Raw genomic sequence first — 16,370 nt, 5'->3', positions numbered from 1 at the left:
CAACCTGTTCCCAGTTAAGCCAACCCATTACCAGTTAAGCCAACCTGTTACCAGTTAAGCCAACCTGTTCCCAGTTAACTGTTCCCAGTTAAGCCAACCTGTTCCCAGTTAACTGTTCCCAGTTAAGCCAACCCATTACCAGTTAAGCCAACCTGTTACCAGCTAAGCCAACCTGTTCCCAGTTAACTGTTCCCAGTTAAACCAACCTGTTCCCAGTTAAGCCAACCTGTTCCCAGTTAACTGTTCCCAGTTAAGCCAACCCATTACCAGTTAAGCCAACCTGTTACCAGTTAAGCCAACCTGTTCCCAGTTAACTGTTCCCAGTTAAGCCAACCTGTTCCCAGTTAACTGTTCCCAGTTAAGCCAACCCATTACCAGTTAAGCCAACCTGTTACCAGCTAAGCCTACCTATTCCCAGTTAACTGTTCCCCTTTAAACCAACCCATTCCTAGTTAACTGTTCCCGGTTAAACCAACCTGTTCCCAGTTAAGCCAACCTGTACCCAGTTAACTGTTCCCAGTTAAGCCAACCCGTTACCAGTTAAGCCAACCTGTTACCAGCTAAGCCAACCTGTTCCCAGTTAACTGTTCCCAGTTAAGCCAACCTGTTCCCAGTTAACTGTTCCCAGTTAAGCCAACCCATTACCAGTTAAGCCAACCTGTTACCAGCTAAGCCAACCTGTTCCCAGTTAACTGTTCCCAGTTAAACCAACCTGTTCCCAGTTAAACCAACCTGTTCCCAGTTAAGCCAACCTGTTCCCAGTTAACTGTTCCCAGTTAAGCCAACCCATTACCAGTTAAGCCAACCTGTTACCAGTTAAGCCAACCCATTACCAGTTAAGCCAACCTGTTCCCAGTTAACTGTTCCCAGTTAAGCCAACCCATTACCAGTTAAGCCAACCTGTTACCAGCTAAGCCAACCCGTTCCCAGTTAACTGTTCCCAGTTAAGCCAACCTGTTACCAGTTAAGCCAACCTGTTCCCAGTTAACTGTTCCCAGTTAAGCCAACCCATTACCAGTTAAGCCAACCTGTTACCAGCTAAGCCTACCTATTCCCAGTTAACTGTTCCCCTTTAAACCAACCCATTCCTAGTTAACTGTTCCCGGTTAAACCAACCTGTTCCCAGTTAAGCCAACCTGTACCCAGTTAACTGTTCCCAGTTAAGCCAACCCGTTACCAGTTAACTGTTCCCAGTTAAGCCAACCTGTTACCAGCTAAGCCAACCTGTTCCCAGTTAACTGTTCCCAGTTAAGCCAACCTGTTCCCAGTTAAGCCAACCCATTACCAGTTAAGCCAACCTGTTCCCAGTTAACTGTTCCCAGTTAAGCCAACCCATTACCAGTTAAGCCAACCTGTTACCAGCTAAGCCAACCCGTTCCCAGTTAACTGTTCCCAGTTAAGCCAACCTGTTACCAGTTAAGCCAACCTGTTCCCAGTTAACTGTTCCCAGTTAAGCCAACCCATTACCAGTTAAGCCAACCTGTTACCAGCTAAGCCTACCTATTCCCAGTTAACTGTTCCCCTTTAAACCAACCCATTCCTAGTTAACTGTTCCCGGTTAAACCAACCTGTTCCCAGTTAAGCCAACCTGTACCCAGTTAACTGTTCCCAGTTAAGCCAACCCGTTACCAGTTAACTGTTCCCAGTTAAGCCAACCTGTTACCAGCTAAGCCAACCTGTTCCCAGTTAACTGTTCCCAGTTAAGCCAACCTGTTCCCAGTTAACTGTTCCCAGTTAAGCCAACCCATTACCAGTTAAGCCAACCTGTTACCAGCTAAGCCAACCTGTTCCCAGTTAACTGTTCCCCTTTAAACCAACCCGTTCCCAGTTAACTGTTCCCAGTTAAACCAACCTGTTCCCAGTTAAGCCAACCTGTACCCAGTTAACTGTTCCCAGTTAAGCCAACCCGTTACCAGTTAAGCCAACCTGTTACCAGCTAAGCCAACCTGTTCCCAGTTAAACCAACCTGTTCCCAGTTAACTGTTCCCAGTTAAGCCAACCTGTTCCCAGTTAAACCAACCCGTTCCCAGTTAAACCAACCCATTCCATGTTAACTGTTCCCAGTTAAGCCAACCTGTTACCAGCTAAGCCAACCCGTTCCCAGTTAACTGTTCCCAGTTAAGCCAACCCGTTCCCAGTTAACTGTTCCCAGTTAAGCCAACCCATTCCCAGTTAACTGTTCCCAGTTAAACCAACCTGTTCCCAGTTAAGCCAACCTGTTCCTTGTTAACTATTCCCAGTTAAGCCAACCCATTACCAGTTAAGCCAACCTGTTCCCAGCTAAGCCAACCCATTCCTAGTTAACTGTTCCCAGTTAAACCAACCTGTTCCCAGTTAAGCCAACCTGTACCCAGTTAACTGTTCCCAGTTAAGCCAACCCGTTACCAGTTAAGCCAACCTGTTACCAACTAAGCCAACCTGTTCCCAGTTAACTGTTCCCAGTTAAACCAACCTGTTCCCAGTTAAGCCAACCTGTTCCCAGTTAACTGTTCCCAGTTAAGCCAACCCATTACCAGTTAAGCCAACCTGTTCCCAGCTAAGCCAACCTGTTCCCAGTTAAACCAACCTGTTCCCAGTTAAGCCTACCTGTTCCCAATTAACTGTTCCCCTTTAAACCAACCCGTTCCTAGTTAACTGTTCCCAGTTAAACCAACCTGTTCCCAGTTAAGCCAACCTGTACCCAGTTAACTGTTCCCAGTTAAGCCAACCCGTTACCAGTTAAGCCAACCTGTTACCAGCTAAGCCAACCTGTTCCCAGTTAAACCAACCTGTTCCCAGTTAAGCCAACCTGTTCCCAGTTAAACCAACCTGTTCCCAGTTAAACCAACCCATTCCTAGTTAACTGTTCCCAGTTAAACCAACCTGTTCCCAGTTAAGCCTACCTGGTCCCAGTTAACTGTTCCCAGTTAAACCAACCTGTTCCCAGTTAACTGTTCCCAGTCAATCCAACCTGTTTCCAGTTAACTGTTCCAAGTTAAGCCCACCTGTTCCCAGTTAAGCCAACCTGTACCCAGTTAACTGTTCCCAGTTAAGCCAACCCGTTACCAGTTAAGTCAACCTGTTACCAGCTAAGCCAACCTGTTCCCAGTTAACTGTTCCCAGTTAAGCCAACCCGTTCCCAGTTAACTGTTCCCAGTCAAGCCAACCCGTTCCCAGTTAACTGTTCCCAGTTAAACCAACCCGTTACCAGTTAAGCCAACCTGTTCCCAGTTAAGCCAACCCGTTCCCAGTTAACTGTTCCCAGTTAAACCAACCTGTTCCCAGTTAAGCCAACCTGTACCCAGTTAACTGTTCCCAGTTAAGCCAACCCGTTACCAGTTAAGCCAACCTGTTACCAGCTAAGCCAACCTGTTCCCAGTTAAACCAACCTGTTCCCAGTTAACTGTTCCCAGTTAAGCCAACCTGTTCCCAGTTAAACCAACCCGTTCCCAGTTAAACCAACCCATTCCATGTTAACTGTTCCCAGTTAAGCCAACCTGTTACCAGCTAAGCCAACCCGTTCCCAGTTAACTGTTCCCAGTTAAGCCAACCCGTTCCCAGTTAACTGTTCCCAGTTAAGCCAACCCATTCCCAGTTAACTGTTCCCAGTTAAACCAACCTGTTCCCAGTTAAGCCAACCTGTTCCTTGTTAACTATTCCCAGTTAAGCCAACCCATTACCAGTTAAGCCAACCTGTTCCCAGCTAAGCCAACCCATTCCTAGTTAACTGTTCCCAGTTAAACCAACCTGTTCCCAGTTAAGCCAACCTGTACCCAGTTAACTGTTCCCAGTTAAGCCAACCCGTTACCAGTTAAGCCAACCTGTTACCAACTAAGCCAACCTGTTCCCAGTTAACTGTTCCCAGTTAAACCAACCTGTTCCCAGTTAAGCCAACCTGTTCCCAGTTAACTGTTCCCAGTTAAGCCAACCCATTACCAGTTAAGCCAACCTGTTCCCAGCTAAGCCAACCTGTTCCCAGTTAAACCAACCTGTTCCCAGTTAAGCCTACCTGTTCCCAATTAACTGTTCCCCTTTAAACCAACCCGTTCCTAGTTAACTGTTCCCAGTTAAACCAACCTGTTCCCAGTTAAGCCAACCTGTACCCAGTTAACTGTTCCCAGTTAAGCCAACCCGTTACCAGTTAAGCCAACCTGTTACCAGCTAAGCCAACCTGTTCCCAGTTAAACCAACCTGTTCCCAGTTAAGCCAACCTGTTCCCAGTTAAACCAACCTGTTCCCAGTTAAACCAACCCATTCCTAGTTAACTGTTCCCAGTTAAACCAACCTGTTCCCAGTTAAGCCTACCTGGTCCCAGTTAACTGTTCCCAGTTAAACCAACCTGTTCCCAGTTAACTGTTCCCAGTCAATCCAACCTGTTTCCAGTTAACTGTTCCAAGTTAAGCCCACCTGTTCCCAGTTAAGCCAACCTGTACCCAGTTAACTGTTCCCAGTTAAGCCAACCCGTTACCAGTTAAGTCAACCTGTTACCAGCTAAGCCAACCTGTTCCCAGTTAACTGTTCCCAGTTAAGCCAACCCGTTCCCAGTTAACTGTTCCCAGTCAAGCCAACCCGTTCCCAGTTAACTGTTCCCAGTTAAACCAACCCGTTACCAGTTAAGCCAACCTGTTCCCAGTTAAGCCAACCTGTTCCTAGTTAACTATTCCCAGTTAAGCCAACCTGTACCCAGTTAACTGTTCCCAGTAAAGCCAACCCATTACCAGTTAAGCCTACCTGTTCCCAGTTAACTGTTCCCAGTTAAACCAACCTGTTCCCAGCTAAGCCTACCTGTTCCCAGTTAAGCCAACCTGTTCCCAGTTAAGCCTACCTGTTCCCAGTTAAGCCTACCTGTTCCCAGTTAACTGTTCTCAGTTAAGCCTACCTGTTCCGAGTTAAGCCTACCTTTTCCCAGTTAACTGTTCCCAGTTAACTGTTCCCAGTTAAGCCTACCTGTTCCGAGTTAAGCCTACCTGTTCCTAGTTAAGCCTACCTGTTTCCAGTTAACTGTTCCCAGTTAAGCCTACCTGTTCCTAGTTAAGCCTACCTTTTCCCAGTTAAGCCAACCTGTTCCCAGTTAACTGTTCCCAGTTAACTGTTCCCAGTTAAGCCTACCTGTTCCGAGTTAAGCCTACCTGTTCCTAGTTAAGCCTACCTGTTTCCAGTTAACTGTTCCCAGTTAAGCCTACCTGTTCCTAGTTAAGCCTACCTTTTCCCAGTTAAGCCAACCTGTTCCCAGTTAACTGTTCTCAGTTAAACCAACCCGTTCCCAGTTAACTGTTCCCAGTTAAACCAACCTGTTCCCAGTTAACTGTTCCTAGTTAAACCAGCCTGTTCCCAGTTAAGCCAACCTGTTCCCAGTTAACTGTTACCAGTTAAGCCAACCTGTTACCAGCTAAGCCAACCTGTTCCCAGTTAACTGTTCCCAGTTAAGCCTACCTGTTCCCAGTTAACTGTTCCCAGTTAACTGTTCCCAGTTAAGCCTACCTGTTCCGAGTTAAGCCTACCTGTTCCTAGTTAAGCCTACCTGTTTCCAGTTAACTGTTCCCAGTTAAGCCTACCTGTTCCTAGTTAAGCCTACCTTTTCCCAGTTAAGCCAACCTGTTCCCAGTTAACTGTTACCAGTTAAGCCAACCTGTTACCAGCTAAGCCAACCTGTTCCCAGTTAACTGTTCCCAGTTAAGCCAACCCGTTCCCAGTTAACTGTTCCCAGTTAAACCAACCCATTCCCAGTTAACTGTTCCCAGTTAAACCAACCTGTTCCCAGTTAAGCCAACCTGTTCCTAGTTAACTATTCCCAGTTAAGCCAACCTGTACCCAGTTAACTGTTCCCAGATTAGCCAACCTGTTCCCAGTTAAGCCAACCTATTCCCAGTTAATCCAACCTGTTCCGAGTTAAGCCTACCTGTTCCCAGTTAACTGTTCCCAGTTAAGCCTACCTGTTCCCAGTTAAGCCTACCTTTTCCCAGTTAAGCCTACCTGTTCCTAGTTAAACCAACCTGTTCCCAGTTAAGCCAACCTGTTCCCAGTTAACTGTTCCCAGTTAAGCCAACCTGTTCCCAGTTAACTATTCCCAGTTAAGCCAACCTGTACCCAGTTAGCTGTTCCCAGTTAAGCCAACCTGTTACCAGCTAAGCCAACCCGTTCCCAGTTAACTGTTCCCAGTTAAGCCAACCCGTTCCCAGTTAACTGTTCCCAGTTAAGCCAACCCGTTCCCAGTTAATTGTTCCCCTTTAAACCAACCCGTTCCCAGTTAACTGTTCCCAGTTAAACCAACCTGTTCCCAGTTAAGCCAACCTGTTCCTTGTTAACTATTCCCAGTTAAGCCAACCCATTACCAGTTAAGCCAACCTGTTCCCAGTTAACTGTTCCCAGTTAAACCAACCTGTTCCCTGTTAAACCTACCTATTCCCAGTTAACTGTTCCCCTTTAAACCAACCCATTCCTAGTTAACTGTTCCCAGTTAAACCAACCTGTTCCCAGATGAGCCAACCTGTACCCAGTTAACTGTTCCCAGTTAAGCCAACCCGTTCCCAGTTAATTGTTCCCCTTTAAACCAACCCGTTCCCAGTTAACTGTTCCCAGTTAAACCAACCTGTTCCCAGTTAAGCCAACCTGTTCCTTGTTAACTATTCCCAGTTAAGCCAACCCATTACCAGTTAAGCCAACCTGTTCCCAGCTAAGCCAACCCATTCCTAGTTAACTGTTCCCAGTTAAACCAACCTGTTCCCAGTTAAGCCAACCTGTACCCAGTTAACTGTTCCCAGTTAAGCCAACCCGTTACCAGTTAAGCCAACCTGTTACCAACTAAGCCAACCTGTTCCCAGTTAACTGTTCCCAGTTAAACCAACCTGTTCCCAGTTAAGCCAACCTGTTCCCAGTTAACTGTTCCCAGTTAAGCCAACCCATTACCAGTTAAGCCAACCTGTTCCCAGCTAAGCCAACCTGTTCCCAGTTAAACCAACCTGTTCCCAGTTAAGCCTACCTGTTCCCAATTAACTGTTCCCCTTTAAACCAACCCGTTCCTAGTTAACTGTTCCCAGTTAAACCAACCTGTTCCCAGTTAAGCCAACCTGTACCCAGTTAACTGTTCCCAGTTAAGCCAACCCGTTACCAGTTAAGCCAACCTGTTACCAGCTAAGCCAACCTGTTCCCAGTTAAACCAACCTGTTCCCAGTTAAGCCAACCTGTTCCCAGTTAAACCAACCTGTTCCCAGTTAAACCAACCCATTCCTAGTTAACTGTTCCCAGTTAAACCAACCTGTTCCCAGTTAAGCCTACCTGGTCCCAGTTAACTGTTCCCAGTTAAACCAACCTGTTCCCAGTTAACTGTTCCCAGTCAATCCAACCTGTTTCCAGTTAACTGTTCCAAGTTAAGCCCACCTGTTCCCAGTTAAGCCAACCTGTACCCAGTTAACTGTTCCCAGTTAAGCCAACCCGTTACCAGTTAAGTCAACCTGTTACCAGCTAAGCCAACCTGTTCCCAGTTAACTGTTCCCAGTTAAGCCAACCCGTTCCCAGTTAACTGTTCCCAGTCAAGCCAACCCGTTCCCAGTTAACTGTTCCCAGTTAAACCAACCCGTTACCAGTTAAGCCAACCTGTTCCCAGTTAAGCCAACCTGTTCCTAGTTAACTATTCCCAGTTAAGCCAACCTGTACCCAGTTAACTGTTCCCAGTAAAGCCAACCCATTACCAGTTAAGCCTACCTGTTCCCAGTTAACTGTTCCCAGTTAAACCAACCTGTTCCCAGCTAAGCCTACCTGTTCCCAGTTAAGCCAACCTGTTCCCAGTTAAGCCTACCTGTTCCCAGTTAAGCCTACCTGTTCCCAGTTAACTGTTCTCAGTTAAGCCTACCTGTTCCGAGTTAAGCCTACCTTTTCCCAGTTAACTGTTCCCAGTTAACTGTTCCCAGTTAAGCCTACCTGTTCCGAGTTAAGCCTACCTGTTCCTAGTTAAGCCTACCTGTTTCCAGTTAACTGTTCCCAGTTAAGCCTACCTGTTCCTAGTTAAGCCTACCTTTTCCCAGTTAAGCCAACCTGTTCCCAGTTAACTGTTCCCAGTTAACTGTTCCCAGTTAAGCCTACCTGTTCCGAGTTAAGCCTACCTGTTCCTAGTTAAGCCTACCTGTTTCCAGTTAACTGTTCCCAGTTAAGCCTACCTGTTCCTAGTTAAGCCTACCTTTTCCCAGTTAAGCCAACCTGTTCCCAGTTAACTGTTCTCAGTTAAACCAACCCGTTCCCAGTTAACTGTTCCCAGTTAAACCAACCTGTTCCCAGTTAACTGTTCCTAGTTAAACCAGCCTGTTCCCAGTTAAGCCAACCTGTTCCCAGTTAACTGTTACCAGTTAAGCCAACCTGTTACCAGCTAAGCCAACCTGTTCCCAGTTAACTGTTCCCAGTTAAGCCTACCTGTTCCCAGTTAACTGTTCCCAGTTAACTGTTCCCAGTTAAGCCTACCTGTTCCGAGTTAAGCCTACCTGTTCCTAGTTAAGCCTACCTGTTTCCAGTTAACTGTTCCCAGTTAAGCCTACCTGTTCCTAGTTAAGCCTACCTTTTCCCAGTTAAGCCAACCTGTTCCCAGTTAACTGTTACCAGTTAAGCCAACCTGTTACCAGCTAAGCCAACCTGTTCCCAGTTAACTGTTCCCAGTTAAGCCAACCCGTTCCCAGTTAACTGTTCCCAGTTAAACCAACCCATTCCCAGTTAACTGTTCCCAGTTAAACCAACCTGTTCCCAGTTAAGCCAACCTGTTCCTAGTTAACTATTCCCAGTTAAGCCAACCTGTACCCAGTTAACTGTTCCCAGATTAGCCAACCTGTTCCCAGTTAAGCCAACCTATTCCCAGTTAATCCAACCTGTTCCGAGTTAAGCCTACCTGTTCCCAGTTAACTGTTCCCAGTTAAGCCTACCTGTTCCCAGTTAAGCCTACCTTTTCCCAGTTAAGCCTACCTGTTCCTAGTTAAACCAACCTGTTCCCAGTTAAGCCAACCTGTTCCCAGTTAACTGTTCCCAGTTAAGCCAACCTGTTCCCAGTTAACTATTCCCAGTTAAGCCAACCTGTACCCAGTTAGCTGTTCCCAGTTAAGCCAACCTGTTACCAGCTAAGCCAACCCGTTCCCAGTTAACTGTTCCCAGTTAAGCCAACCCGTTCCCAGTTAACTGTTCCCAGTTAAGCCAACCCGTTCCCAGTTAATTGTTCCCCTTTAAACCAACCCGTTCCCAGTTAACTGTTCCCAGTTAAACCAACCTGTTCCCAGTTAAGCCAACCTGTTCCTTGTTAACTATTCCCAGTTAAGCCAACCCATTACCAGTTAAGCCAACCTGTTCCCAGTTAACTGTTCCCAGTTAAACCAACCTGTTCCCTGTTAAACCTACCTATTCCCAGTTAACTGTTCCCCTTTAAACCAACCCATTCCTAGTTAACTGTTCCCAGTTAAACCAACCTGTTCCCAGATGAGCCAACCTGTACCCAGTTAACTGTTCCCAGTTAAGCCAACCCGTTCCCAGTTAATTGTTCCCCTTTAAACCAACCCGTTCCCAGTTAACTGTTCCCAGTTAAACCAACCTGTTCCCAGTTAAGCCAACCTGTTCCTTGTTAACTATTCCCAGTTAAGCCAACCCATTACCAGTTAAGCCAACCTGTTCCCAGTTAACTGTTCCCAGTTAAACCAACCTGTTCCCTGTTAAACCTACCTATTCCCAGTTAACTGTTCCCCTTTAAACCAACCCATTCCTAGTTAACTTTTCCCAGTTAAACCAACCTGTTCCCAGATGAGCCAACCTGTACCCAGTTAACTGTTCCCAGTTAAGCCAACCCGTTACCAGTTAAGCCAACCTGTTCCCAGTTAACTGTTCCCAGTTAAGCCAACCTGTTCCCAGTTAACTGTTCCCAGTTAAGCCAACCCATTACCAGTTAAGCCAACCTGTTACCAGCTAAGCCAACCTGTTCCCAGTTAACTGTTCCCAGTTAAACCAACCTGTTCCCAGTTAAGCCAACCCATTACCAGTTAAGCCAACCTTTTACCAGTTAAGCCAACCTGTTCCCAGTTAACTGTTCCCAGTTAAGCCAACCTGTTCCCAGTTAACTGTTCCCAGTTAAGCCAACCCATTACCAGTTAAGCCAACCTGTTACCAGCTAAGCCAACCTGTTCCCAGTTAACTGTTCCCAGTTAAACCAACCTGTTCCCAGTTAAGCCAACCTGTTCCCAGTTAACTGTTCCCAGTTAAGCCAACCCATTACAAGTTAAGCCAACCTGTTCCCAGTTAACTGTTCCCAGTTAAGCCAACCCATTACCAGTTAAGCCAACCTGTTACCAGCTAAGCCAACCTGTTCCCAGTTAACTGTTCCCAGTTAAACCAACCTGTTACCAGTTAAGCCAACCTGTTCCCAGTTAACTGTTCCCAGTTAAGCCAACCCATTACCAGTTAATCCAACCTGTTACCAGCTAAGCCTACCTATTCCCAGTTAACTGTTCCCCTTTAAACCAACCCATTCCTAGTTAACTGTTCCCGGTTAAACCAACCTGTTCCCAGTTAAGCCAACCTGTACCCAGTTAACTGTTCCCAGTTAAGCCAACCCGTTACCAGTTAAGCCAACCTGTTACCAGCTAAGCCAACCTGTTCCCAGTTAACTGTTCCCAGTTAAGCCAACCCATTACCAGTTAAGCCAACCTGTTACCAGCTAAGCCAACCCGTTCCCAGTTAACTGTTCCCAGTTAAGCCAACCTGTTACCAGTTAAGCCAACCTGTTCCCAGTTAACTGTTCCCAGTTAAGCCAACCTGTTCCCAGTTAACTGTTCCCAGTTAAGCCAACCCATTACCAGTTAAGCCAACCTGTTACCAGCTAAGCCTACCTATTCCCAGTTAACTGTTCCCCTTTAAACCAACCCATTCCTAGTTAACTGTTCCCGGTTAAACCAACCTGTTCCCAGTTAAGCCAACCCGTTACCAGTTAACTGTTCCCAGTTAAGCCAACCCGTTACCAGTTAACTGTTCCCAGTTAAGCCAACCTGTTACCAGCTAAGCCAACCTGTTCCCAGTTAACTGTTCCCAGTTAAGCCAACCTGTTCCCAGTTAACTGTTCCCAGTTAAGCCAACCTGTTACCAGCTAAGCCAACCTGTTCCCAGTTAACTGTTCCTAGTTAAACCAGCCTGTTCCCAGTTAAGCCAACCTGTTCCCAGTTAACTGTTACCAGTTAAGCCAACCTGTTACCAGCTAAGCCAACCCGTTCCCAGTTAACTGTTCCCAGTTAAGCCAACCTGTTACCAGTTAAGCCAACCTGTTCCCAGTTAACTGTTCCCAGTTAAGCCAACCCATTACCAGTTAAGCCAACCTGTTACCAGCTAAGCCTACCTATTCCCAGTTAACTGTTCCCCTTTAAACCAACCCATTCCTAGTTAACTGTTCCCGGTTAAACCAACCTGTTCCCAGTTAAGCCAACCTGTACCCAGTTAACTGTTCCCAGTTAAGCCAACCCGTTACCAGTTAACTGTTCCCAGTTAAGCCAACCTGTTACCAGCTAAGCCAACCTGTTCCCAGTTAACTGTTCCCAGTTAAGCCAACCTGTTCCCAGTTAACTGTTCCCAGTTAAGCCAACCTGTTACCAGCTAAGCCAACCTGTTCCCAGTTAACTGTTCCTAGTTAAACCAGCCTGTTCCCAGTTAAGCCAACCTGTTCCCAGTTAAATGTTACCAGTTAAGCCAACCTGTTACCAGCTAAGCCAACCTGTTCCCAGTTAACTGTTCCCAGTTAAGCCAACCCGTTCCCAGTTAACTGTTCCCAGTTAAACCAACCCATTCCCAGTTAACTGTTCCCAGTTAAGCCAACCTGTTCCTAGTTAACTATTCCCAGTTAAGCCAACCTGTACCCAGTTAACTGTTCCCAGATTAACCAACCTGTTCCCAGTTAAGCCAACCAATTCCCAGTTAATCCAACCTGTTCCGAGTTAAGCCTACCTGTTCCCAGTTAACTGTTCCCAGTTAAGCCTACCTGTTCCCAGTTAAACCAACCTGTTCCCAGTTAAGCCTACCTGTTCCCAGTTAACTGTTCCCAGTTAAACCAACCTGTTCCCAGCTAAGCCTACCTGTTCCCAGTTAACTGTTCCCAGTTTAGCCAACCTGTTCCCAGTTAAACCAACCTGTTCCCAGTTAAGCCTACTTGTTCCCAGTTAAGCCTACCTGTTCCCAGTTAAGCCTACCTTTTCCCAGTTAAGCCTACCTGTTCCCAGTTAAACCAACCTGTTCCCAGTTAAGCCTACCTGTTCCCAGTTAACTGTTCCCAGTTTAGCCAACCTGTTCCCAGTTAAACCAACCTGTTCCCAGTTAAGCCTACTTGTTCCCAGTTAAGCCTACCTTTTCCCAGTTAAGCCTACCTGTTCCCAGTTAAACCAACCTGTTCCCAGTTAAGCCTACCTGTTCCCAGTTAAGCCTACCTGTTCCCAGTTTAGCCAACCTGTTCCCAGTTAAACCAACCTGTTCCCAGTTAAGCCTACTTGTTCCCAGTTAACTGTTCCCAGTTAAGCCTACCTGTTCCCAGTTAACTGTTCCCAGTTAAGCCTGCCTGTTCCCAGTTAACTGTTCCCAGTTAAGCCTACCTGTTCCCAGTTAACTGTTCCCAGTTAAACCAACCTGTTCCCAGTTAAACTTACCAGTTCCAGACCAGTTTAACTTCTACTGGGATATGTTTCCCACTAGAAACGGTTTAATGCACATGGCTGCAGGTCTGATGACGTGTCCTCATCCTGTCTCTCCGTCCAGAACCGTCGTAACGGAGCTGGACGTCGCAGCAGAAGCGTCTGGATGAAGGAGGCCAGATGGAACGTCTCTGCTTTTCCTGCTTCCCTGTGAAACCAACTCAATAAAGACGCAGAAACAAGCTGTGTTTGTCCTTTATGTCCACCAGAAGTCGCTGCATTTGTCTGTTGTGTCCACCAGAGGTCGCTGTCTGTCGTGTCCACCAGAGGTCGCTGTGTCTGTTGTGTCCACCAGAAGTCGCTGTGTCTGGGGTGTCCACCAGAGGTCGCTGTGTCTGTTGTGTCCACCAGAGGTCGCTGTGTCTGTTGTGTCCACCAGAAGTCGCTGTGTCTGTTGTGTCCACCAGAGGTCGCTGTGTCTGTTGTGTCCACCACAGGTCGCTGTTCCTCCTCCTCTTACAACATCTCGTGGAGACAATTACAAAAAAGAAACGAGGCGTTTTCCTGATGTAAAATTAACAAACAGAACCATAAAAAACTTACAGGGTCAAACATTTTACAGCATCACAAAAATTAGCAACAGTTTGATTAGGATTCTGCATATATTTCATGGAGGACAGGAATATTCTAAATTCATTTTTTAAATAGTTTGTATTTGGCACCTTTTTTTTCCATTTATTTTTGTGAATATGGTATCACCAATTATAATCATATTTGTCAGAAGGGAAATCTTTTTTGTAAGTTTTGAGTTGGAAAAAATAATATCTTCAATTGTGAATTGTTCAATTCCACATATTTCACTACTTGACCATTTGTGAATATCATGCCAGAATCTCCTCCTCACTGAGTGCAGGAAGAACAGATGCTATTTGTTCAGGATTCTCATGACAAAATTCACAGGAATCAACTTCAAAACTAAATCTACTCTATGTGTTGCGGCTTCCTTTTCCTAAAGCCGCTGAGAGGTGTTGGGTCCTGTAATATTGGTGACGCGCTTCGTCCTTCCAAAGAGATGCTGGATCCAGTTGCGTTCAAGATGGTTTAGTTTTCATAGGATCAGCGTTGCTTTATATATACAGAGAACGTGCCGTGATGACTTGACAGAAAATAAACCGGAATAATATTGAAGAAAACACACAAAAGGCAAAATACAAAGGAATAAAGTGAAAAGCGGTCAACAAAAATTACGGCTACCCAGCTGCCTCTCCCAAACATTTCCAAGTCAAAGTGCCGCGCCAACACACTAACACCTGTATACGCCCACACACACGTGCATAGTGCTCCCTAGAATACATGTCTTCTATACTCGGTCTCTGCCGATGGATCATAGTCATCAAGAATTTTAAATTGCATTTCTTTCACTTTGGATGCCATTGGTCATTTCCAGTGGTTTTTGGATATTGTCGGATTGTTTAATATCCAATATTTGATCTTTTTATTATAGTCATGATAAATATGTCTCTTGAAAGCATTATTTAAAATTTTGTTTTCACATTTTTTAGAAAAAGAGCATCTGGAGCTCAGAACAAACCGGGCTGAAGTGTTTACCCTCCGAGCCTGCCTTTTAGCAACTTTATTAAAGTTTACATACCAATTACAGAATAACGACAAAATTGAGCAAAACAGGACATGGGGCCACATACAGAACAGGAGAACGTTTTCTTTCCAATAGAAGGAAATAAAAGCAGAAAAAAGACTGAAGAGCAGAAAGAGATGTATTACAAATTATGTTAATAATTTAAAACAAAAAAGTTTTTACAGAGTCAAATATTTGTTGATTAAGGCTGTTGTTTTCATAGCTTTGGAATTATTTGAATTTAGACGAATTTTCGAGTATTTCCTAATATCACAAATAAAAATAGGTAAATAAGGCTTACAATTAGAGAATTTACATTTATGAAGGTAGAATTTAGCAAAATGAAAATTAAGTTGATCAAAAAGAAATAGCTGTTTTCTTTATTATCATAGAAACCAAATACAATATTCTTAAATGAAAAGGAAAAGTCAGAAAGAAGAATGTTTTGCAACAAATTAAGGAGATGGGACCAGAATGTTTCGACATCGGAGCAAGTCCAAAAGATAGGAGCCAAAGTTTGAGGAAAACTAGCACAAAAACAGCAGCTGGTGTCCAGATCCTTATTAAATCTCTGTGAAATAAAGGTCTTTACTGGATAATATTTGTGATGTATTTTAATAGAAACTTCTTTTACTTTATCAGTTAATATAAATTTATAGGGTAAAGACCAAACTTTTTCACATGGTATGTCGTTTACTAAGCTGTTCCAGCAGAAGGTAATATTTGGAGTTCCACGCCAGATTCAGCACAAAGCGAGTCTGGAGTCGAACCCTCCACGGAGAGTTGCATCGGTCCGAAACAAACCGGCCACTCTGATTGGTTTAGACAGACTCTTAACTTGCGTCACCACGTATTCTTTAAAACATTCAAGATGGCGCTTAGACGTTTTTTTGTTTTTGTTTTTTCAAAATAAAGCTTTATTGTGACAATACACGGACACATATAAAGGGTACAAAGTAAATAACTCACATTTAATGGAAATGATATTAAATCTTTGTAAATCACACCTCTTCTTGAACGTCTCTTGAGAAATCTTCTCTGGAACTCATGAAAATAATTGACATGGAAACGTCAAACGAATCCACATATCAATTGGACCTTTTCACAAAATATCATCCTGGGGGAAAATATCTTAGGGTTAATGCAGATGTCGATATCTTGTTAAAAAAAGAACAAAAAAAGTTTAGCTGCTAGATGGCACTTGGACGTAGCAGGATTTTGTTTCTTTTTGCCGTAAATGTTGTTTTAAATGACCAGAAACATGTAAAACCCTTAAAACTTTGACAACTGACAGCCATGAAGGCGTTTCTTCTGAACACTTCCGCTTTACTGACATCATGTCCGCCATCTATCTGATTGGTTTGCTCCGCTTTGGAAATCTGTTGATGCGACTGAGCATAGATATTAATCATCTGTATGAATGTCTATGTGAGTAAGTCCCTAGACTCTACGCTGTTATAGCGAGTCTGGTTTGCCAGGCTCTAATGATCCCAGACCAGTCGGTCTGCGGCCCGCCGCCGGATGCCCATTTCTCTGCTGTCCCCTCAGACTCCTGCAATGCCACACTGGACTCCTTCCAGAACTTCTAAAAGACCAACATAAATATTTCACATTATAGAACTGGTTCTTTATAAAACCAGGAACAGCTGATTAACAGGAAAACTTAAATGTAGCTGAAACATTTAAAAAGATATGAAGATGAAGGGCCTTAATCCCCACCAGGAAAACACTTTTCATCTATTATATAGTTTATGCATTATTATATTTAATGGGCACATTGTAAATATTTGCATCAAATTTCTCTATATGTGTAGATATATGATGTCATAGGAAAGCATACATTACAATCATCTGATAAATGTTTGGACTGGACGTATTTCTACATGATTAAGTTAAAGTACAGTTTATATAATTATAGCTGCTCAAATACTGAATCAGTTCCACATGAAATGTAACGATGAGCCTTAGAAAAGTTTGTTTTTAGTTTTTTCTCCTTTCTGCTGTTTTAACCGTTTAGATAGTTTTATTCCTATTTAGTTTTCCTTTTATTTCTGGCTTAGGGTTCAGATTAAGTCTGAAGCCGAACCAGAACCAGAACCTGAACCTGAACCAGAACCAGAACCAGAACC

At 44.6% G+C, this 16,370-nt stretch overlaps 1 protein-coding gene across 1 annotated transcript in view; it reads left to right on the top strand.

Annotated features, from left to right (window-relative positions):
• ptcd3 (pentatricopeptide repeat domain 3) overlaps nt 1-12,847 on the top strand; it is a gene marked incomplete at its 5' end in the record, with an annotated part of 38,568 nt that extends 25,721 nt beyond the window's left edge. Inside the window, one exon of the mRNA XM_079249479.1 lies at nt 12,730-12,847. Coding sequence (XP_079105605.1) covers nt 12,730-12,775 — 46 coding nt within the window. The 3' untranslated portion in view covers nt 12,776-12,847. The remainder of the gene's footprint in view (nt 1-12,729) is intronic.
• Between the last annotated feature and the right edge of the window lie 3,523 nt (nt 12,848-16,370).

The sequence above is a fragment of the Telmatherina bonti genome (genome assembly GCF_933228915.1).
Source record: "Telmatherina bonti genome assembly, chromosome: 12".
NCBI classification, from domain to species: Eukaryota; Metazoa; Chordata; class Actinopteri; order Atheriniformes; family Telmatherinidae; genus Telmatherina; species Telmatherina bonti.
The sequence above is the reverse complement of the archived record's forward strand: the minus strand, read 5'-3'. Positions and strand labels throughout refer to the sequence as shown.